General features: G+C 39.1%; 1 protein-coding gene across 3 annotated transcripts in view; it reads left to right on the top strand.

Annotated features, from left to right (window-relative positions):
* The window catches only part of LOC131052678 (DEAD-box ATP-dependent RNA helicase 21), a 218,892-nt gene that overhangs the window by 112,561 nt on the left and 83,216 nt on the right, over window positions 1–23,115 (top strand). For all 3 annotated transcript variants that reach the window (XR_009107493.2, XM_057987254.2, XM_057987253.2), the window contains exon 13: window positions 20,889–20,971. Coding sequence is in view for 2 of the 3 variants with exons in the window: in XM_057987254.2 (XP_057843237.2) it covers window positions 20,889–20,971 (83 nt within the window). In the remaining variant the exon portion in view is untranslated. The remainder of the gene's footprint in view (window positions 1–20,888; window positions 20,972–23,115) is intronic.

The following is a 23,115-nucleotide window of genomic DNA, read 5'->3' as shown; positions in this document are numbered from 1 at the left end:
CTTGGATAATGGTGACCCACTTGCCTCTTCTTTCTCCTAATTCATTTTGCATAAGAAGGGTTTTGACTGCTGCATCTGGCACTATTGCATAAATCTTGGCCCTTAGGAGGTAATGCCTGAATTTCTTAACGGCCTTTACTAGTGCGTATGCTTGTTTTTCAATGTTAGGATATCTAAGTTCTGCATCTTTCAACGGGGTACTCATGAATGCAATCGGATTTTCGTCCCTTTCTTCACTTCTCTGGGTTAGAATAGCGGCACAGGTGTAGTCGGAAGTGAAGGAATATAGATAGAAGGGCTTGAGATAATCAGGACTGATCAATACTGGCGCTTCTGTGATTGCCGTCTTTATCTCCTCGAATGCCCTTTTGGCTTGTGGTGACCATTCAATCTTTGTGTCCTTCTTCAACATCTCGTTTAGAGGTCTGACTATTTTGGCAAATCCGGTAATGAATTTTCTGACGAAATTGATCTTGCCAAAAAATGATTTGAGTTCCTTCTTGCTAGCCGGCAAATTGATAGTGGATATGGCTTTTACCCTTTCAGGATCAATGGAGATTCCTCTTTCTGAAATAACATGTCCTAAAAGTTTTCCTTCTGTTACTCCAAATATGCATTTCTTTGGATTGAGGGAGACACCGTATCTTCTGCACCTTTGGAAGACTCTTCTTAAGTCGTCCACATGATCTTCTCTTTGCCTGGAGAAAACTATGATGTCATCCATATATATAACAATGCATTTTCCAATTAAGTCCCTGAAAGCGATATCCATGGCTCTCTGGAATGTGGCCCCGGCATTTATAAGTCCAAAAGGCATTCTCTTGTATGCAAATGTTCCCCACTTGGTGGTAAAAGCAGTTTTTAGTCGATCTTCTGGCTCGACCAGAATTTGGTTATATCCTGAATATCCATCTAGAAAGGACATCATCTGAGACCCGTTGACAATCTGCAACACTTCATCTAGTGATGGTAGCGGATAATTATCTTTCTCTGATGCTTGGTTGAGATTTCTGAAATCAACACACAATCTGATCTCCCCATTTTTCTTTCTGACAGGAACCAGGTTGGCGACCCACGTCGAGTGTCTTACTAGGAAGATGATCTTGGCTGAGAGCAGCTTCTTCACTTCTTGGTATATCAGGGGTTCCAATAACGGATTAACCGGTCTTTGTCTCTGCCTGAATGGCTTGCTTCCTGGCTTCAACGGGATTGTGTGAGTAATAATTGCAGTGTCATAAGTCTTGAGATCTTCATAACTCCATGCAATGACATCTGGGAAATCTCTCATGTGTTTCAGGATCCCATTTCTTTCAGTTGCTGTGTAGGACTTTCCGATAAACACATTCTTAGCTTGTATATCATCACCTAGATTGATTGTGTTGCACATGTTTCCTTCCATGCTGTGGTTCTTCTTCTCTTTCAATTTGTCAGGATCAAAAATTCTCTCCAATTCTACCATTCCTTTTGGAATAGTGTTCGTTTTTAAATTCAAGATACCTTCAGCATCGAATTCCGCTTCTCCCACTTCTTCTTCATCAATGATCTGGGCTATGAAGACATCTGTGTTGGTTAAAAAATCTAGGATGTGCTTGTCGTCTTCGAAAACTTGAAAATTGGTGATGTTATCTGGGACCGAAGGAACTGATATTAACTCGACTGTGAACTTCTTCAATCCTTCCATTGCTAGTGGTATCAAAGAACTGGCGGCTTGTGCAAGGGAATTAGCCACTTGATTCTGATGTCTGTATATAGAATTGATGTTGAAAGCTTCAAAACTTTCAATGAGATCCCAGACTCGATTTCTGTATCTGGTCAATCTTTTGTCATGGCAAACATACTGCTTCCTTATTTGCCTTATAGCTATTTCTGAGTCTCCATATACTTGCAGTATTTTCACCCCTTTTTTGATGGCTAATAAAAGTCCATGAATCAAGGATTCATATTCAGCTACATTGTTGGTGCAAGGAAATTGTAATCTGTGAGCGGCGAGGTAGGTTTCCCCTGTCGGGCTAATCAATTCATAGCTGGCTCCAGATCCTTGTTTAGACTTAGATCCATCGAACCTTAATGTCCATATTTCTTGATTTTCTGTCTCTTTGCCTTCCTGACCTTCAGTTGATGTGTCGGATAGGATTTCATCTTCCGTAGAGCTTTCATCTTCTGAATCTTGAATCTCTTCCATGATTAGTGTCTGCGGGGCTCTTTTGTATACTTGTTCTAATGCGGTTTGACATAAAGCACAAGATAATTCTGAATGGACGGCATTGTGAATTCTACACCAATTTGGAAGAAGCAAATCTCGGACGGATGCTAAGTTACCAAGTTGCACACTTTGCTGGATGTTTCTATGTACGAACCTCCTGAAATTTTCAAACATTCCATCATCTTCTTGGTCGGATCCTTGATCACTTTCAACAACAATTTTTGTAGATTCCATCACTTCTTGCTGGCCATCTTTATCTCGTATGTGTTGTATCATCAGGACTTCCTCCACTTTAGGCCTGTATGTCCCTAGATCGGATTCTAAGAACAGGACTTCATTATCTTCCCCGTACTCGGTTATCATAAGTCTCAATCTTGGAGTGCTATCGATCTTGATTTGATTCGGGACTCCTCTCCATGGTAACCACATGTGTGCGAAATCAGTTGACACATATCCATTCAATTTTCGTGACCAATCTCTACTCAGAAGCATCCCATATGAATCAGGAATATCCACAACTGATATATCTATGAAATTCTGGACTCTCGGGTCTGCGGCCAATTGCATGTGGATATTGTTCAACTCGCCCATGACTGGAACTTCTGTCTTGTCTAGCTGAGTGACCTTTCTTTTGGTAGGAGCGGGAGTTATTCCTAGTCTTTGACAGACGGCTAGGGGCATCACATTACTGGAAGCTCCTGAATCATACAGGCAATTGTGTAATAATTTCCCAAAAATCCTAACTGATAACAGGAACAGGGCCGGTTCATCTTTTCCTTGAGAAGGGCCTGAAGGATCCTTACTGGGTTCTTGATGTTTCACCTCATTGACCTTCGGATAATCGTCTTTTGCTAGACTCTCCTCTTTTGAGTGATTTGTTTTGTTTGTGGATTTTCCTTTCTTGACCACATCTTTCTTAATTGCGACTTCCTTTTCTGGAAGAATCTGGCTAGTGGCGAGGCCTTCTTTGATAGTAGGCTGAGTTTTCTTAGTCTCGCCCCTTTTGAGTAACACCTTTCCTTCCAACATGTCTTCCTTTTTGGCTGGGAAGGTTATGGTCTGGACCATACATTCATTTTGTTCGGATTGTCCTTGGTCATTAGCTCCCTCTTGGGTCACATTGATGGTAGCTTGAGCTCTGTTGGTCGAGTCCTGAACATTTGACCTTACTGTACTAGACTCACTCAAGCTATTGATTACTGCATCTTTAATTTCTGAAACCTTGAGTAACTCATAGAGTGGTAGACTCACTTTAACCTTTTTGAGTTCCTCTAACACCAACGCGGCCAATCTTTTCATTTCATTGCCCACGGGGGGTGCAATATTCCTCTGTCTATATTCTTGCGTGTTCTGTGGATACTCTGGATTGTTGCTGGCTTGTGGATCTGGAGGAGTAGAAAAATTGTTTGGAGGAATTGATGTAGTTAAAGGTTCTTGATTTCTTTGATTTCTATGATAAACCCTTTGGTTCACACCTCCCGATGATTGGTGAAATACCTCCTTTATCCCTTCGACTAAGACACTGTTGTTCAATGGTGGAAAATAATACTCTGAATCCTCAATGGGTCCATTTGCAGATGCTGGTGGGAACTGGGATCCTGGAGGTACCATTGGTCCATTAGCAGATTCTGGAGGAAACCTCCCATTTCGTGCTTGATTAACTTCTTCTTGTGAATACTTGCAGCTTTCAACAATCATGGCTTGATCGTACTGCGTGGATGGGACCATTTCGTATCCTGTCGTGGGTGGATTTTCAGGTGGATCAATGCTACGCATCTCTTGTTGGAAAATGTCGGCCGCGATCTTGAATTTAGGACACTGTAACTCAGAGTGTTGGTTCGTATTGTGGAGTCTACACCAACTGGACAAGGCCGCCTCTGCTAGAAACACTTTGCTGGTAGAAGGACTTTCTTGATTCTGAGAATTTGGTGGGTTATCTAGTGGCGTCACCACATTTCCGTTGTTGGGAGCCGTATTCCATGGTCTCCTCTGGAAACCTTGGTTATTATTTCCTTGATAATTATTTCTGAAACCTTGATTGTTGTTTCCTTGGAAATTTTGATTGTTCGTATGTTGGCCATGGTTGATCCTTTGCATACTTTGGAGTTGATTATTTTGGTTCCTCAAGTGAGTTACTTCGGTCGAAAGTTTCTTGACTTGTTCAATCAACTCTTTCATTTCATCCTTTTCTTCCTGTGTTCTTGACGAGCTTGTGGCATTTTGCAGGTACACAGGTTGTGCTGGTGGAGCTTGGGAAATTGGAACTCCAGGGTGAAGGACCAACTGATTTGTCGGCTGTATGCTCGGATATGTTGCTTGTGGAATCGGATTCATAACTGGAGTCTGGTTAGCCAATGCCATTCCAACTGTCTGCATCTGGTTTGGTGCTGCAACAGGTCCCATGTGTAGTAGTGGTCCAGTGATATTCTGTCCCATGTGCTTACTAACTTCAATAGCCTTTGCATATGCTGCATTTAGATCATTGGGTGTAGGGTGTGTCCTTACAAACATAGCAGTGAGATGATCTAAAGCTCCATAGTAAATTTCCCTTGGATCCGCAATGAGATAAGGATGCCGTAACATCGTGTATGCGTGGTGAAACCTATTGTTGAAAGAAGTGATAGGCTCATGTTCTCTCCTTCGGACTTGTTGTGACGTTTTCACACATCGCCCCATTGCAAATGGGGACCCATGTTTTTTGCTCGTTTTGTTCGTTTTCGCTTTGCTTTTTTTTAGGGTTTTGTTAGTTTGTTAGTTGTCTGGATTTAGGGTCAAGCCTTAGGGTTTTAATTACCGTCTTTTCGGACCAGAATCCAGTCGCTTTTGAGAGCTTTTGAGTTTCCTTTTCTAGAATGCAAATTTTGAATGAAATGAATTCGCCAGAATGGTCTAATTTTCAATTGGAATGTTGACGCAGAGTCTAAATTCGTCTAAGTGTTGATGATGAAACATGAATTTTGTCCAATTGAGTAATTTTGACCAAATTTTGACTTTTTTGATTTTTGATCCTAGGCATTTCAAATGATTTGTTTTCGCCTTGTGAAGTGATAAAATGTGTAAAATCATGATATTTTGGCCTGTAGGAGCAAAATCGCTCCTGTCCCTCAGTGAAGGACGGGAGCTCGTTTTCAAATATCTCATCATTCTTGCAGAGTCCAGACAAATTTTACGTTTGAAGTGATGGAGAACGGCGAGATCTTTCCATTGAATATAAATTGAAGATTTTCATGAGCACAGAAATGCCTCCAGGGGGAAGATCGCTCCTGTCCCTCAGTGAAGGACCGGAGCTACAAATTCAATTTCGCCTTGTCCTTGCAAGATTTTGAAAGTTTAATGATTTGAGGACGTCCGAAGGAAGATACTTTGCCAAATGAATATAATTTGATATGCAAAAACGAAGGAGAATGACCTATATTGACCATATCGCTCCTGTCCCTCTCCAAGGGACCAGGGCGAGGTACCTTGTAGCTCTCGTCCCTCTCCCAGGGACCAGAGCGATTTCCTTCATTATGCAAAATCCAGACAAAGGTCAAGGCAAGTTTACGTTCAAAAACAAGGAAAAACATGAGATAAATGCGTTGAATATAAATTGAAGATTTTTGGGACGTCCATAACAGTGCTAATTGCCTAAATCGCTCCTGTCCCTCAGTGAAGGACCGGAGCTACAAATCCAATTTTGCTTTGTCCTTGCAAGATTTTAACGTCTTGACGATGTGAGAAGGTCCAAAGAGGTACATTTTATCAAATGAATATAACTTGAAGTGCTGTCGGGGAGATCAACAGGGTAGCAAGTCCGGCTTGAGTGAGGTCCTGATCCTGAAATTTGGCTAAGTCTGGAATGCCCTGATCCTGAATTTGACTAAGTCTGGAAACTGAAAAAACCTCCAAAAACTAGATTTTGCAATATAACTCCTGGAGGTCTGAAACCACTCTCAAACATCCTGAAAGTATATATGGAATATAACTTAAAGTATAAGAAAGAAGAAACATAGAAGGAAATGTCACTTATACTTAAATGTTATATTCCATTAAAATTGTCCTGATCGAGAGTGCGACAAGTCAAATTTCGCTCGTGTCCCTCACCAAGGGACCAGAGCGAAAATGCTTAGTTGAGCCATTCCTGACCTTGTTTGGACGAATCGAGACATCAAAGGCATGGTGAAGGACGAAATGAGCATGATAGAGCATCCAGACTTGATCAAAAACAATGAGATGATGAAGTTTTGCCTAGAGGGTCAAATTCGCTCCTGTCCCTCACTGAAGGACCAGAGCGAAATTCTTCATAAGGTACGATCTAGGCAAAGATCAAGCAAATTTTATGTTCGAAGGCAAGAAAGGAGGTCAATCGAACCCGTTGAAGACAAATTGAAGATTATCAAACGTCAACAAAGGACCAAAATGCTTAAGTTCGCTCCTGTCCCTCAGGAAGGGACCAGAGCGATTTTTGTTGTGGATGACTTTCTTGCACAGTTTGAACCGATCTCAAGGCATGGATGAATAGAAGAGCACATTACGAACCCGTTGAATATAAGTTTTGAAGGTGACAAAGTGAAATAAGGCCCATAGAGCTAAAATCGCTCCTGTCCCTCTCCAAGGGACCAGAGCGAAATTCTTATGAAGGCTTAAAATTTGAAAGTTTATCAAGCATCAAGTGATCACGAAGGATCAAGGAACTTTATTTTGCACGATGATGGTGATTGCAAGTTGGAGAACGCAAGCATGAACCCAAAGACTTGAAGTTCGCTCCTGTCCCTCAGGAAGGGACCAGAGCGATATTGATTATAGTTGCTAATTCCTTCAAAAATCACGTTAAGTCAAGGTTTTGCAAAGGGGTAAAAGGTACAAGGTGTCTTTTGAAGATGATATGCAAGAGTTTTGAACGTAAAAGTGTTATCAATTAAGTTAAAGGACTCATATCGCTCCTGTCCTTTGGACAAGGACCAAGGCGATTTTTACTAAAACACTCATGTTCCGACAAAATCAAGACAATGCAAGGATAGCTAAGGTCAAGGACGTCCTTTAAGAGGCAATGAACGAGGAACCAAGGATGAAAGATGACACGTTTTGGCTAGAGCTTCAGGATCGCTCCTGTCCCTCTTCAAGGGACCAGGGCGATATCACATCTAAGGGACATTTATTTGCAAGACAAGTCACTCAAGTTTGAAAATCCTAGCGAAAATGCCAATTCCAACGTGAGGTTAAAGGCTTTGAACGTCAAAAGTGCAAAAAATCAAGACCAAGTGATGGATCGCTCCTGTCCCTTAGTCAGGGACCAGGGCGATGAGGTACATATTTTCCATGTTTTTTAAAAATTTTGGCGCTCAAACGCATTTTTGAATTTATTTAAATGCTAGGAAAATCGATATTTAATTAATGGCATTTAAATTTAGCGCTTGGTATTAATTGATTATTTTTGCCTTGTAAGAAAATCGAATTTATTAATTAAAAATGAAGGCATTTAATAATTGATTATTAATTCATTAAAAAATTAAATGGAGCGCTTGGTATTTATTTGTTTTATGGAGGTCGGCCCTTGTTATTCATTTAAAAATCATTTAAATTGCTTTATTTTTACAAAGTCGGCCTAAATGGTGGTGAGAGGTGTGAGCGCTATAAAGGGAGGGGTAGTTTATTTCATTTTCACATCATCATTTATCATCTCTCATATGCGACTTGGAGAAGGCAAAGGAGGAACGAATTTCATTTCAAGCTAGAAGGCACTAGTAACTATCCAAAGGAGAGGCGAACTTGAAGTTTCTATTTGAGCGAAGTTGCCTAGGACGTCAAAGACATATCAAAGATGGCGAAATTGCTAACTTGAAGAAAAGATCACGTCCAAGGCTTGAAGGGTGGCGAAGTTGATAAGAGGAACGTTCTTTTGAAGATCACATCAAGACTATCGAATTTCAAATTTTGCCTAGGCGAATTCCTTTATTTTGCATTTTAGAGTTAAGCTCTCAAGTAAGGTATGGCAAGATCTCTTGTTTTAATTTCAAATTTTGATCGTCATTGCCTTAATTTTGAATTTTGAAATTTTGTTTTGCCTTAGCTCAGTTGTTTTTAGGAAATGATTAATAAAGGACTTATCATTAAGTTTCCTAAAATTTGCTCTCTAATTTATGTTATGTATTGCAAAATCATGTTACTAATTTTGAAATGTTGTGTAGGCGTCAAATGGAGGTCTCTTCAAGGAAAATCAAGCCGGATCAAGGACGGTCTTCGCCAGGACGATCAAGCCAAGACATGGGCGACCTCTTCCAATCCAGCGTTCCAAGGCGAGGTACATCATCCTGCACATCAAGGACAAAAGGAGTTAGAACAAGAGTTAATCAAAGATAGCCTCTCAACGACATCAAATTAAATATCTAGCAAGCTTCAAGTGTCAGATGAGGTGGCGTCCTAGTCATCATTTCTCCAATCAGAGAAGTCCATCTCAGCATGTCCAGATTCAATGTACTTAACTCATGGAAGGTGGCACAAACTCCGATGTACCTACCCCGGCTATCCATTGGTCGATTTTTCTAGAAGGGACATGTGTCCAAGCAATACAATTTTATCATTGGTCAAGCATTAAATGTTATGTAATGGTTGTAACAAACCCTAATTAGGGTTTTCATTGTAAAATCTTGGCCATTGATCTTGAATTGATCTAAGCCATCAAATTGTATTGTGGGCACTATATAAGCCCAAACATTTCATTTGTAAAAGGAGAATTAGAGTGAAAGGGATTTTTTTTAGATGATTAGAGAGAGTTGTAAATAGTTGAAAGTAGTTAGAGAGTAGAATAGGAGGACAAGGCAAGAAATTGTTGCCATTGATTGTAAACAAACTCCATTTTCATTGAAGTAATGGTGAAATATGTCGTTTTTCTTGCAATTTGCATGGTTTCTTGTTGAGTCTTCAATCTTAGATGGTAGATAATTAGATGAATGGAGGAAATGTGATTGATTGATGGTGGAATTCGTACATCCATACTACTAGCAGTTTGTTGATTGCAGACTTGCCTTGCGTAGTCAACTGGAATCATTCAGCCTAAGCTCAATTTCAATTTGTTGCCTCTTCATTGATATGCATCAACTTGGATGGTATCTATGCCTGCGGTGATAACTTGAACATCATAAAGCTCCCCTTAGAAGATTGCACTAGTCTTGTGTAGATGTTCCATTGATGTCAAAACAAGACCTAGTTAGAGTTTCATCAAAAGGTCAAGTCATTGCTCCTACATTCTTAGTATTAGGATTAGATCCTCTCTTCGCCCTTATCCTTTTTCTATTTTTTTTAATCTAAGTTAGTAAGAGCCTGTGTCCAGCAAAGCAGATCGGAAGTTCAATGTAAGTCCCCTTGTGATTCCAGCAAATCACATCATACCACTGGAGCTTGTCCACACGTGGAGACCCCACTAAAAGAACCTTGGAGTCTACCTAACTGATCCTTTACGCGAATCTTCAGCAGTTAGAGACTATTTTCTCAAGAGAGGATAAGATGCCTTTAGGTATTTTATTCTGTGTATGATGGTGTACAAAATACACGTCAACAGAATTGGCGCTAGAAGGAGGGCTGAGCATTTGAACGTCAGATCCTGAGAAGCGCTTGACAGTGAACACGAACTCTTGAATCCAAGGAAGATCGGTGGAAAGTTTTTTTTTCTCAAACACTCGAAGGAAGGTGATCGCTGGATCGTCAGTTGGACTTACGCAAGAGGGAATCAAGCTGGAACCAGTTGAACGTTCAAGTTGAATCCGAGATATTCAAGATCTCTCTTATTCCAGAAAATCCAAAAAAAGTGAAAAATTGAAAATCCAAAAAAATCAAAAAATCAAAAAATCAAAAAAGAAAGATTTCTCAATGGAGCGGCAACAGTTTCACGAGGAGCAACAAGTTGATTTTCCTAAACTTTGGTGGAGGTTAGATACGCAACTTTATCCACGAAGATTGTCCGAGTTTGCAAGACCAGGGCAGTGTCGAGTTCATGAGACAGAGGAACATGATGAGATGCATTGCTTGAAGTACTTATCAAGGATGGAATCGGCAGCACAGGGAAAAATCTTCTTTTGGGATGTCCCAAGGCCAGAAACGGAAGAAGGCAACTTCAGTGTCCCAGAGACTAAAGATCCTCTTCTAAGCTTCATGTGGATGATCGAGAGTCAACTCGTTTTGGATGGTGAAATGCGTCTTGAAAACATATTGCTACCATTGTGGTGTAGAATTCACAACTCACCTCACTCGGAATTTACTTGCTCAGTATGTGAAATGGCTATCAATCAAGTCAGAAACCAGTTTGGAATGCCAACTTTGTCCGAGGAAGAATGTATCATGAATGGATCTTGGGGTGCACATCTTGCAGCCGAATTTAGGAGAACCTATGAACAGGACATTGCTCCAACATCTGAATGTGAGAATGATCAATTGTACGTTGACGATACCAATGCACCTGATGATCAATGTATTACAATGGATAGCCTGCCATGCCTTGCACTTGAAAAAGAATACCATGAAACAAAAGTTGAAGAATCAGTTGAAAATACAATAATAAAGGAAGATCCAGGAGTTGAACAAGCAATTAAAGAGGATGACTCATTCCTTGAAGAATTCTCACTTATGCTACAAAAGGAGATCCTTGAGATTGAATTGCAGGAGTTTTCAAATGGCCTCATTGAAGAAGACAATCAAGTTGAGATATTGAGTGAAGAGCTACAAATCATCATAAGTGAGCCCAGGTACGAAGAACAATTCAAAGGGGCGCTTAAAGATTTCATCACCATTATGCTATTTGAGGAAGCATTGAAGGATCTTGTAGAGGAAACACAAATGGAATCACTGCCAAATTTTTTTCTAGATAAGCAAGTTACTGTGAGTGATGTGATCCATTATCAGCTCCGACCTCCCGAGACTATACTTGAAGAAGAAAGGCCACCTGAGATTATCTTTGATCGACTAGAGGAGATGTTTGAAGCTCAATCTATCAAGGAGACTCTCATTTTTGAAGATAGGCTAACAAAATTTCATGAAGATGCCTGGTTTATGCAAGATATCTCAGTGAAAACAAAGAATCTTGAGCTATTCGAGGGGGCGCTGAGCTTGTTTCAAGAGGAACTTCCTAATCAAGATCAATATGTTGTGGATACTCGTGGAATGATTCGTCATCAATGGCGACCTCCTGAAGCAGTTGGTGACCTCGCTTCCGACAATACAATGTCGTCTGAGCCTGAAATACGCCAGGTTGTCTCTTTCCTTAGTCCTAGCCTTGAAAGTTATTATGATTTTGATTATGGGGATTTTGGGAAAACAACTTGCATCTGGATTGATCATGGTCCTAACGAATTACCTCAGTTGATCATTTTGAGTGAAAACTTGCTTGAGTATGAGATGTGCATGGTGAGAGTTTGCCTTTTTGTATTTAAGGATGAATTTGCCCGATTGAGAACCATCACGTTTGCCATGCTCCTGTTGCACAACCTGAGAAATCATGTAAAGTCATGTACATATTTTGCTTCTTTGAGTCGTGTCGAGTCTAGGACTCTTGTATATAGGTTTAGAGTAGGTTTTCTTTTTGTGTTTTTAGATTAGAGGTCTTTTGAGCCTTGTTCTTAATTTGCCTTGAGTCATTTGACTCATGATCTAGTGTGGCTCAGGTAGTTTAGTTGTTTTCTTTTGGTGTGCGTTTTAGTTTAGTTTGCTTTGGGTCGGTTTGTCGGTCGGTTTGCTTTAGTTTAGGTGTCTTGAGTGGGAGCCTCCATCTTGTGAGAAGGGCGTTTGTGTTGTTGCCCGCACGCTGGCAATATCCTGGATCTTATGTTAGACTCATTTCTTAGATATCTATTCATGAAGTGCTCGGAATCCGAGGTTGTTCCTCTTCAGCTTTATCATCTGATCAGGACCTGTATTTGACTTGGAAGGGAATCATTTTCTGTGTCTTGATGCCGACATCTGTTGATTACTATATCTTCACACATTAATAGACTCCGAGTCATTATGGTTTTTAGGCAAAGCTGTGATTGGTGAAAAATCTAAAATCTGGCTTCAGCGCCACCGCAATCCTCAAACCCCAGTAAGCTTCACTGCTTACAAGCCAAAGGAATTGACGAAGAGAAAAAGCAATATCAAAAGGAAAAAATGAGAAAAAAGAGAAAAAAAAAGAGAAAATGAAAGAAAAAAATGAAGAGAAAAGTGAAATGAAACGAAATATCAAAATTGGCTAAAGGGAATATGCGAGTAACTCCATCGGGGCTATAGACGCCTGGCTGGCAATGGAGCAATGTTCGTGAGCTTGCGGCGATAACCTCGTCGGGACTATGGACGTCTGACTGGCAGCGAGGCTCTATCCAGGATGCTTTTGAAGTTCAGATATACTACGTAGCCTATCACAGGGGAACCTGAAAGTCATAGTTGTCTTGTCGAGAGGAATGAATACACTTGCACACACCTGGGTAATCAAAGACTAAGTGTCTAGATATGGTTAAGGATTCTCCTTCTACTTTGAGTACATTTTCTAATCTCTTGATGAGCTAGGTTGAATTTTCCAGAGGTTCTAGGTGTCGATTGAGTCTTTATCTCTGAAATGTTTTTCAACATTTATTCAAGGTGGCGCTAGATGTTGTGACGTTTTCACACATCGCCCCATTGCAAATGGGGACCCATGTTTTTTGCTCGTTTTGTTCGTTTTCGCTTTGCTTTTTTTTAGGGTTTTGTTAGTTTGTTAGTTGTCTGGATTTAGGGTCAAGCCTTAGGGTTTTAATTACCGTCTTTTCGGACCAGAATCCAGTCGCTTTTGAGAGCTTTTGAGTTTCCTTTTCTAGAATGCAAATTTTGAATGAAATGAATTCGCCAGAATGGTCTAATTTTCAATTGGAATGTTGACGCAGAGTCTAAATTCGTCTAAGTGTTGATGATGAAACATGAATTTTGTCCAATTGAGTAATTTTGACCAAATTTTGACTTTTTTGATTTTTGATCCTAGGCATTTCAAATGATTTGTTTTCGCCTTGTGAAGTGATAAAATGTGTAAAATCATGATATTTTGGCCTGTAGGAGCAAAATCGCTCCTGTCCCTCAGTGAAGGACGGGAGCTCGTTTTCAAATATCTCATCATTCTTGCAGAGTCCAGACAAATTTTACGTTTGAAGTGATGGAGAACGGCGAGATCTTTCCATTGAATATAAATTGAAGATTTTCATGAGCACAGAAATGCCTCCAGGGGGAAGATCGCTCCTGTCCCTCAGTGAAGGACCGGAGCTACAAATTCAATTTCGCCTTGTCCTTGCAAGATTTTGAAAGTTTAATGATTTGAGGACGTCCGAAGGAAGATACTTTGCCAAATGAATATAATTTGATATGCAAAAACGAAGGAGAATGACCTATATTGACCATATCGCTCCTGTCCCTCTCCAAGGGACCAGGGCGAGGTACCTTGTAGCTCTCGTCCCTCTCCCAGGGACCAGAGCGATTTCCTTCATTATGCAAAATCCAGACAAAGGTCAAGGCAAGTTTACGTTCAAAAACAAGGAAAAACATGAGATAAATGCGTTGAATATAAATTGAAGATTTTTGGGACGTCCATAACAGTGCTAATTGCCTAAATCGCTCCTGTCCCTCAGTGAAGGACCGGAGCTACAAATCCAATTTTGCTTTGTCCTTGCAAGATTTTAACGTCTTGACGATGTGAGAAGGTCCAAAGAGGTACATTTTATCAAATGAATATAACTTGAAGTGCTGTCGGGGAGATCAACAGGGTAGCAAGTCCGGCTTGAGTGAGGTCCTGATCCTGAAATTTGGCTAAGTCTGGAATGCCCTGATCCTGAATTTGACTAAGTCTGGAAACTGAAAAAACCTCCAAAAACTAGATTTTGCAATATAACTCCTGGAGGTCTGAAACCACTCTCAAACATCCTGAAAGTATATATGGAATATAACTTAAAGTATAAGAAAGAAGAAACATAGAAGGAAATGTCACTTATACTTAAATGTTATATTCCATTAAAATTGTCCTGATCGAGAGTGCGACAAGTCAAATTTCGCTCGTGTCCCTCACCAAGGGACCAGAGCGAAAATGCTTAGTTGAGCCATTCCTGACCTTGTTTGGACGAATCGAGACATCAAAGGCATGGTGAAGGACGAAATGAGCATGATAGAGCATCCAGACTTGATCAAAAACAATGAGATGATGAAGTTTTGCCTAGAGGGTCAAATTCGCTCCTGTCCCTCACTGAAGGACCAGAGCGAAATTCTTCATAAGGTACGATCTAGGCAAAGATCAAGCAAATTTTATGTTCGAAGGCAAGAAAGGAGGTCAATCGAACCCGTTGAAGACAAATTGAAGATTATCAAACGTCAACAAAGGACCAAAATGCTTAAGTTCGCTCCTGTCCCTCAGGAAGGGACCAGAGCGATTTTTGTTGTGGATGACTTTCTTGCACAGTTTGAACCGATCTCAAGGCATGGATGAATAGAAGAGCACATTACGAACCCGTTGAATATAAGTTTTGAAGGTGACAAAGTGAAATAAGGCCCATAGAGCTAAAATCGCTCCTGTCCCTCTCCAAGGGACCAGAGCGAAATTCTTATGAAGGCTTAAAATTTGAAAGTTTATCAAGCATCAAGTGATCACGAAGGATCAAGGAACTTTATTTTGCACGATGATGGTGATTGCAAGTTGGAGAACGCAAGCATGAACCCAAAGACTTGAAGTTCGCTCCTGTCCCTCAGGAAGGGACCAGAGCGATATTGATTATAGTTGCTAATTCCTTCAAAAATCACGTTAAGTCAAGGTTTTGCAAAGGGGTAAAAGGTACAAGGTGTCTTTTGAAGATGATATGCAAGAGTTTTGAACGTAAAAGTGTTATCAATTAAGTTAAAGGACTCATATCGCTCCTGTCCTTTGGACAAGGACCAAGGCGATTTTTACTAAAACACTCATGTTCCGACAAAATCAAGACAATGCAAGGATAGCTAAGGTCAAGGACGTCCTTTAAGAGGCAATGAACGAGGAACCAAGGATGAAAGATGACACGTTTTGGCTAGAGCTTCAGGATCGCTCCTGTCCCTCTTCAAGGGACCAGGGCGATATCACATCTAAGGGACATTTATTTGCAAGACAAGTCACTCAAGTTTGAAAATCCTAGCGAAAATGCCAATTCCAACGTGAGGTTAAAGGCTTTGAACGTCAAAAGTGCAAAAAATCAAGACCAAGTGATGGATCGCTCCTGTCCCTTAGTCAGGGACCAGGGCGATGAGGTACATATTTTCCATGTTTTTTAAAAATTTTGGCGCTCAAACGCATTTTTGAATTTATTTAAATGCTAGGAAAATCGATATTTAATTAATGGCATTTAAATTTAGCGCTTGGTATTAATTGATTATTTTTGCCTTGTAAGAAAATCGAATTTATTAATTAAAAATGAAGGCATTTAATAATTGATTATTAATTCATTAAAAAATTAAATGGAGCGCTTGGTATTTATTTGTTTTATGGAGGTCGGCCCTTGTTATTCATTTAAAAATCATTTAAATTGCTTTATTTTTACAAAGTCGGCCTAAATGGTGGTGAGAGGTGTGAGCGCTATAAAGGGAGGGGTAGTTTATTTCATTTTCACATCATCATTTATCATCTCTCATATGCGACTTGGAGAAGGCAAAGGAGGAACGAATTTCATTTCAAGCTAGAAGGCACTAGTAACTATCCAAAGGAGAGGCGAACTTGAAGTTTCTATTTGAGCGAAGTTGCCTAGGACGTCAAAGACATATCAAAGATGGCGAAATTGCTAACTTGAAGAAAAGATCACGTCCAAGGCTTGAAGGGTGGCGAAGTTGATAAGAGGAACGTTCTTTTGAAGATCACATCAAGACTATCGAATTTCAAATTTTGCCTAGGCGAATTCCTTTATTTTGCATTTTAGAGTTAAGCTCTCAAGTAAGGTATGGCAAGATCTCTTGTTTTAATTTCAAATTTTGATCGTCATTGCCTTAATTTTGAATTTTGAAATTTTGTTTTGCCTTAGCTCAGTTGTTTTTAGGAAATGATTAATAAAGGACTTATCATTAAGTTTCCTAAAATTTGCTCTCTAATTTATGTTATGTATTGCAAAATCATGTTACTAATTTTGAAATGTTGTGTAGGCGTCAAATGGAGGTCTCTTCAAGGAAAATCAAGCCGGATCAAGGACGGTCTTCGCCAGGACGATCAAGCCAAGACATGGGCGACCTCTTCCAATCCAGCGTTCCAAGGCGAGGTACATCATCCTGCACATCAAGGACAAAAGGAGTTAGAACAAGAGTTAATCAAAGATAGCCTCTCAACGACATCAAATTAAATATCTAGCAAGCTTCAAGTGTCAGATGAGGTGGCGTCCTAGTCATCATTTCTCCAATCAGAGAAGTCCATCTCAGCATGTCCAGATTCAATGTACTTAACTCATGGAAGGTGGCACAAACTCCGATGTACCTACCCCGGCTATCCATTGGTCGATTTTTCTAGAAGGGACATGTGTCCAAGCAATACAATTTTATCATTGGTCAAGCATTAAATGTTATGTAATGGTTGTAACAAACCCTAATTAGGGTTTTCATTGTAAAATCTTGGCCATTGATCTTGAATTGATCTAAGCCATCAAATTGTATTGTGGGCACTATATAAGCCCAAACATTTCATTTGTAAAAGGAGAATTAGAGTGAAAGGGATTTTTTTTAGATGATTAGAGAGAGTTGTAAATAGTTGAAAGTAGTTAGAGAGTAGAATAGGAGGACAAGGCAAGAAATTGTTGCCATTGATTGTAAACAAACTCCATTTTCATTGAAGTAATGGTGAAATATGTCGTTTTTCTTGCAATTTGCATGGTTTCTTGTTGAGTCTTCAATCTTAGATGGTAGATAATTAGATGAATGGAGGAAATGTGATTGATTGATGGTGGAATTCGTACATCCATACTACTAGCAGTTTGTTGATTGCAGACTTGCCTTGCGTAGTCAACTGGAATCATTCAGCCTAAGCTCAATTTCAATTTGTTGCCTCTTCATTGATATGCATCAACTTGGATGGTATCTATGCCTGCGGTGATAACTTGAACATCATAAAGCTCCCCTTAGAAGATTGCACTAGTCTTGTGTAGATGTTCCATTGATGTCAAAACAAGACCTAGTTAGAGTTTCATCAAAAGGTCAAGTCATTGCTCCTACATTCTTAGTATTAGGATTAGATCCTCTCTTCGCCCTTATCCTTTTTCTATTTTTTTTTAATCTAAGTTAGTAAGAGCCTGTGTCCAGCAAAGCAGATCGGAAGTTCAATGTAAGTCCCCTTGTGATTCCAGCAAATCACATCATACCACTGGAGCTTGTCCACACGTGGAGACCCCACTAAAAGAACCTTGGAGTCTACCTAACTGATCCTTTACGCGAATCTTCAGCAGTTAGAGACTATTTTCTCAAGAGAGGATAAGATGCCTTTAGGTATTTTATTCTGTGTATGATGGTGTACAAAATACACGTCAACAGGACTTCAACAAATTGTCTATACAACTCAGCTGGTGTAGTTGGTATACCAAACTTTGCAATGAATGCATCTTTCATCGCGTCCCAAGTCCTGATTGACCCTATAGGCAAGTGAACGAACCAAAAGTATGCCTCTTCTCCCAAAGAGTAGGGAAAAAGCCTACATGCTACATCTCCATATTCAATTCGTCTGTTACGAAGAAGGTCCTCGAACATCTTGATATGATCTTCTGCCGTGCGATTGAAATCACTGACATTGAACTTGGAACAGAAATGCTCTGGATTCTTTGGCATATCATGATAAACTGCAAATTCCAATGGTGATGGATTGTTGATTAGCCAAGTTGCACCATTAAGCACATGCGGAGGAGGAGGAGGAGGTGGAGCTTGGTGACCCATCGTACTCTTTGATGCTTGAGAGTTTGAAGCGGGACTTGGTGAGCTAGCCTGGCCTTTTGTTTGAGAAATTGCCTGGATACTTGATTGGATCGCCGCTTGTACTTGTTCTTGAAGAACTTGTGATGACTCAGGAGATTCCTCTAGTTTTAGTTCAAATTCCTTGGGAGTGTCTTCTCTTTTGACTCGCTTCGCCTTTGAAGTAAACTGAAGCTCACTTAGATTCTTGATGCCTGGTGTTGACCTCAATAGTCTTTGATGTTTCTCGGGCGAGAAAGAACCAATGTGATCCAGCGTGAAGTCTTGTGAAGATTATTGTGGGTTCCTTTGGTTGCGAAGTTCTCTAGCTGCGATCCTTCGGTGTTCTTCGGCTCTATCTTCCTCTTGTTCCAAGATGATTCTGACTCTGTTATATTCGGCTTGGCTTCTCCTTATGTTCCACGCTAAATGATTCAATCCTGAAACAATATCTTCTTGAGTGTTGCCTACCTGCAAATTTGGTTGCACTACTTGATTCAATTCCTCATGTGGCAACACCATCGTGATTCATGATCATGTTTAAAATGTGTTCTTCTTCAAAATCTTCGGACTTCGGATACTAAGGCCCTCCTTCTAGCGCCAATTCTGTTGACGTGTATTTTGTACACAATCATACACAGAATAAAATACCCAAAGGCATCTTATCCTCTCTTGAATAAAGTCGCTAACTGCTGAAGATATCGCAAGAAGGATCAGTTAGGATGACTCCAATGTTCTTTTTAGTAGGGTCTCTACGTGTGGATAAGCACCAGTGGTCGTTGTGATTGCTGTGTCATCAAGGGGTGTTACGTTGCATAAAAAGGAGATACACATGCAAGATACACATCAGACACTTGACTTTGAGAACATTGATCCATAAACAGATTTTATTCTTGAGCTTGAGGGTGTTGATGTGGATACAATTTAACTAATGATGAGTTAGCTAGTATGGAGAGGGAGGTAGCTGAATGGGAAGCAAATGTGGCAGCATTTGAGGGGGCAGAAGGCAAAGGTTGGTGAGTTATCAGGGTTGGGTTTGTCTCATACATAACTTGATCCTATCAGCATGGATGAGGAACCTGTTGAATCTCCTGTTTAGGATATTGAAGGTATACGATTCACTTCCAGACTACCCACACAATGAAAAAAATACTTTTTTGAGCTTTAATTGTAGATGAAATTTATGATTTATAATTTTTATTGATATTGAAACTCGAAGTTAATATGTATTCAGAGGTTGACTTCGTTTTCTTGGTCTATGATATGTATTAAACTAATTTGTTTTATATATGATGAAAATCAGTAATATGTTATACAACTTTAGTAATGTGTTTTTATTTTGAAGAATAATTTTAATTTTTTTTATGTTTTTTCAACATTTCAATAAATATGTTGAGTTATTGTTGAGTTTTTGCTGAATCCCAAGTTTATAAATTTTTTGGGCTTGTTGAGTAATTTTCGAGTTTGATGTTTTCAACTATGGGATTACCTATTGAGAAGTAACTCATATATGAGTTGGATAATTTAAGCTATGAAAGGCTCATCTTGTTAGTTTCAATCATATTTCTCTATCCCTCATTCCAAATGTAATAAGTGCAAAATAGACAACTCAACCTTGTGATAGGTAGATTTTTTTGACTCACTCGTGATGAAGATGGGTGGTCAAAGGAAAATGACTCAAGTATCAAATATTCAATGCAATTAATCCTCACTGAATGATATCTAAACTGGCTATTCTCTTGTAACATTTTAGTTCCCTATTGATTCACTTGTAGCTGATTACCTTTCCTTCATTTGCCATCATTTATTTATGTAAACAAACTTTGAAAGAAAAAAAAAAATAATATTAATGTCCAGTTCCACGGATGTTGATAGAAAGAAAGAAAGTAAGAAATTATATTAATGTCCATGGATGACCAAGAGTCGGTCAATGGGACATGGGAAAACATCAATATACAATAGAGAGTTAAAAGTCTGACCAAGGGGAAGAACAAAGATAAAAGTTACAAAACAATAGGGGAACACCAAAACAAGTGGTCAAGAAATAGGTACAAATAGCTAAGAATGGGGAACAAGAACCCTGAAGAGCAAAGAGCAGCCACAAAGGAAAATTAAAGATCATAAAGTAACATTGTTTGAATTAGAAATGGTGAAGTTGCTAGCATTATCATCGTTCACTGTGGAGGGCCTGAGGCTGAGGGCCAGGAGGGTTACTCGAACTAGGATCACACCTAACATGTAAGGTCGAAGTAATCCTTGTAGTAGTGAAAAAGCTTCTAATATGCATCGGTCCTTGTGGTTGGAGAGGTGGCTGGAGAGGAGTAGATCTACATTGACAAGAAGAAGTTGGACATTAGTGTCGGGAAGAAACAAGACCTTGATGCTGAGGGGGAACATTTTGCGGCAGAAGCTGTGAGAGATGCCATGTCAGAAGTCTATCTGCGTCTATTTGTGTTTTAGCATTGCATTTTTCGTGCTTTTTTTTCTTTCCAAATGGCAAACAACATGGCTAAAAGCACCATTTTATTTACTTAACACCTTAAGCAATGAAAATATTATGCTGTGTTTATTCTGCACATACTCATATGCAATATTTACATATATTCTCTGGAGCTTAAAATCTGGAAATTCCACTATCTCAAGTTAATTTTTATGCAGCCTAGATTACAACTAGACAGTTTGGAAGGATTTCTTCTACTTATTAATTCAGTAAAACTGAATAATTTTTGAATCTTGAAAATGAAGTTTTTGTTCAATCTAGCAATATAATGTGTTGTGTTTGTTCATACAGGACCTTATGCAGTTGTTATGGCCCCAACAAGAGAACTTGCACAACAAATAGAAGAGGAGACTATTAAATTTGCCCATTATCTGGTAAGAAAAATGTTATGTTTTTCTTAATAAATCTATTAGTTCATATTCTTTTTTCAGCAGTCTCTTTTTTTAAAGACATTAAACTTTTGTTTTACATGTATTATAGATGGCCAACTATAAAAAATATGATAACAATTAAGGATATTTGTTCAGGTATTATTTGGATGCATAATCAGAATTTATATGAAGCTGCTTCATATTGCCTGTCATTGTGTAGTACATGGTGTTACGTAGGATTTACACTGAAGATTTCTTGTTTGGTTTAGCCTTTGTTCTATTATAGGTCACCTAGAAACAGAAATATTGGCTACATTGACCCTTTAGCCAGATTTTCTGATATACCAAAATTATCATTGTACTTATTATCTATGTTGTAAATGTAGTGGCTGCTGCAGTTGGCTTAAAGTTATTGTAGTGAAAGGGAAAAGCTGATGAGCATTCTTGCCTTATATGGCTGAGAATTCATACCCCAACTTAGGTTATACATCTCCTATCTCAGAGATACATACAAGGGCATCTCTAGACATTAGGAGATGTCAGATGACATCAGTTGTCTCAGAAATGTGTACAAGGGCATCTCTAGACATTAAGACATCATTTGTGTCTTCAAGAAATGTCCCTTGTGCTAGAAATTGGTACGAGAGAGTTTAAAGCACAAAAAGAAACAGAATTTCATTTGACTATTTTTGCATGAAAGCTTGTGACCTTTTTTGCAGCATTCACATCAAATCTCAAAGTGCTAGTAGAATGAAGAGAAAACAATATTATATTTTAAAATGTCTCTTTGTATAAAATATACATCAATTGATTGGAATGGGAGAGAGGGTTGTTTATTTATTATCCTAACAATAGCATTGCCTCATAGCATTTACAGTTTTCTTGTAAATAAGCTAAGGTACAGATTTCTGCTGTTTTGAGTGCTGTCATCATACCAGGCATGAAAATTACAGATCTGGTCTTATGGCTCCTGCAAAATACACCTTAGATTTGTTTGGCAAAACACAGAAAAAATGACAAAACCCCTATTTTTCAGGGCAAGAAAGGAGGGGGATGAAATTGAAGTTTTGTTTTGCGATGATTATTTGGCTTTGCATAAAATAAATTTATTCCTCTCCTAGATGGGATTGGAGATGTAAAATTTTTGCTGTGATGACAGAGATAGAGATGAAGACTCGAACCTACGCTAGAAAAGAGTTTCAAAGGTGAATATTGGTAGGACAGCCAACTGTGAAGATCAGAATGAGCTAAACCTACCACAAGTGAAATGTGGCAAATAGAGCCAACCTGCAGCACATTCAAAAGACGTCACAAAGATAAGGGACATGTTTCCCTATGATAGTGTGCAAATAGAAGTGGAAGATAGGATAAAAAAGTAGATGAGAAGAAGGAAATGATAAGGAGATAAGGTACTATGATAAGAGAAAGTACCGGGATACTGCTTTAGAGACCTATATATATTGAATAAAGAATTGTTATGTAGATTGTATACTGCATGATGAGATATTGGGTATTTGTTGAACTGTGGGTGATTTTATGTCTGTAAATGTGTCTATTCATTTAATTTTGTTTGTCTTATCTTGTCACATCCTACCGTATCATACTGCATGATCCTTGAACCTTCCCTTACTACTCTTATTGAGGTATAAATACAAATTTCAAGAGACCAAAGCTCAGAACTTCGTTCTGTACCGAACTCTGCCAAGACCTTGTTAGAGTAACAAGGAATGGCCAAAACAAAGAATAAATCTTTTGTAGTGATAAAGAATCCAAGGAGAAAATATTACAGTTAAGAAGGAACAAATTTGTATGGTTTGCGGTAGGATTCTCTAGGTTCTAGCCTTGTAAGAGGTGGGTTAGGCATGTTGAGAAGTTTATAGGTTCTCTTGGATTCCATGCTTTTACAAGTTGCACTACATGTGTAATGTCCCTACTAGTTAGAGATCATTAACCTGCAAAATAGATTGTTAGAACACAACAAACATATATATATATATATATATATATAATCTAAATTGCAATCTAACTTTAATGCTTAATTAACATAATCATAATTTTCATCTAATAAAAAAGGATACAATGCCATACGAAGGTATGTCCTTAGGCAACCGTGAGTCTCGCCTTCTTGGAACCCCTTGGTTCCAAGC

The sequence above is a fragment of the Cryptomeria japonica genome, chromosome 5 (assembly GCF_030272615.1).
Source record: "Cryptomeria japonica chromosome 5, Sugi_1.0, whole genome shotgun sequence".
Lineage (NCBI taxonomy): Eukaryota > Viridiplantae > Streptophyta > Pinopsida > Cupressales > Cupressaceae > Cryptomeria > Cryptomeria japonica.
The sequence above is the reverse complement of the archived record's forward strand: the minus strand, read 5'-3'. Positions and strand labels throughout refer to the sequence as shown.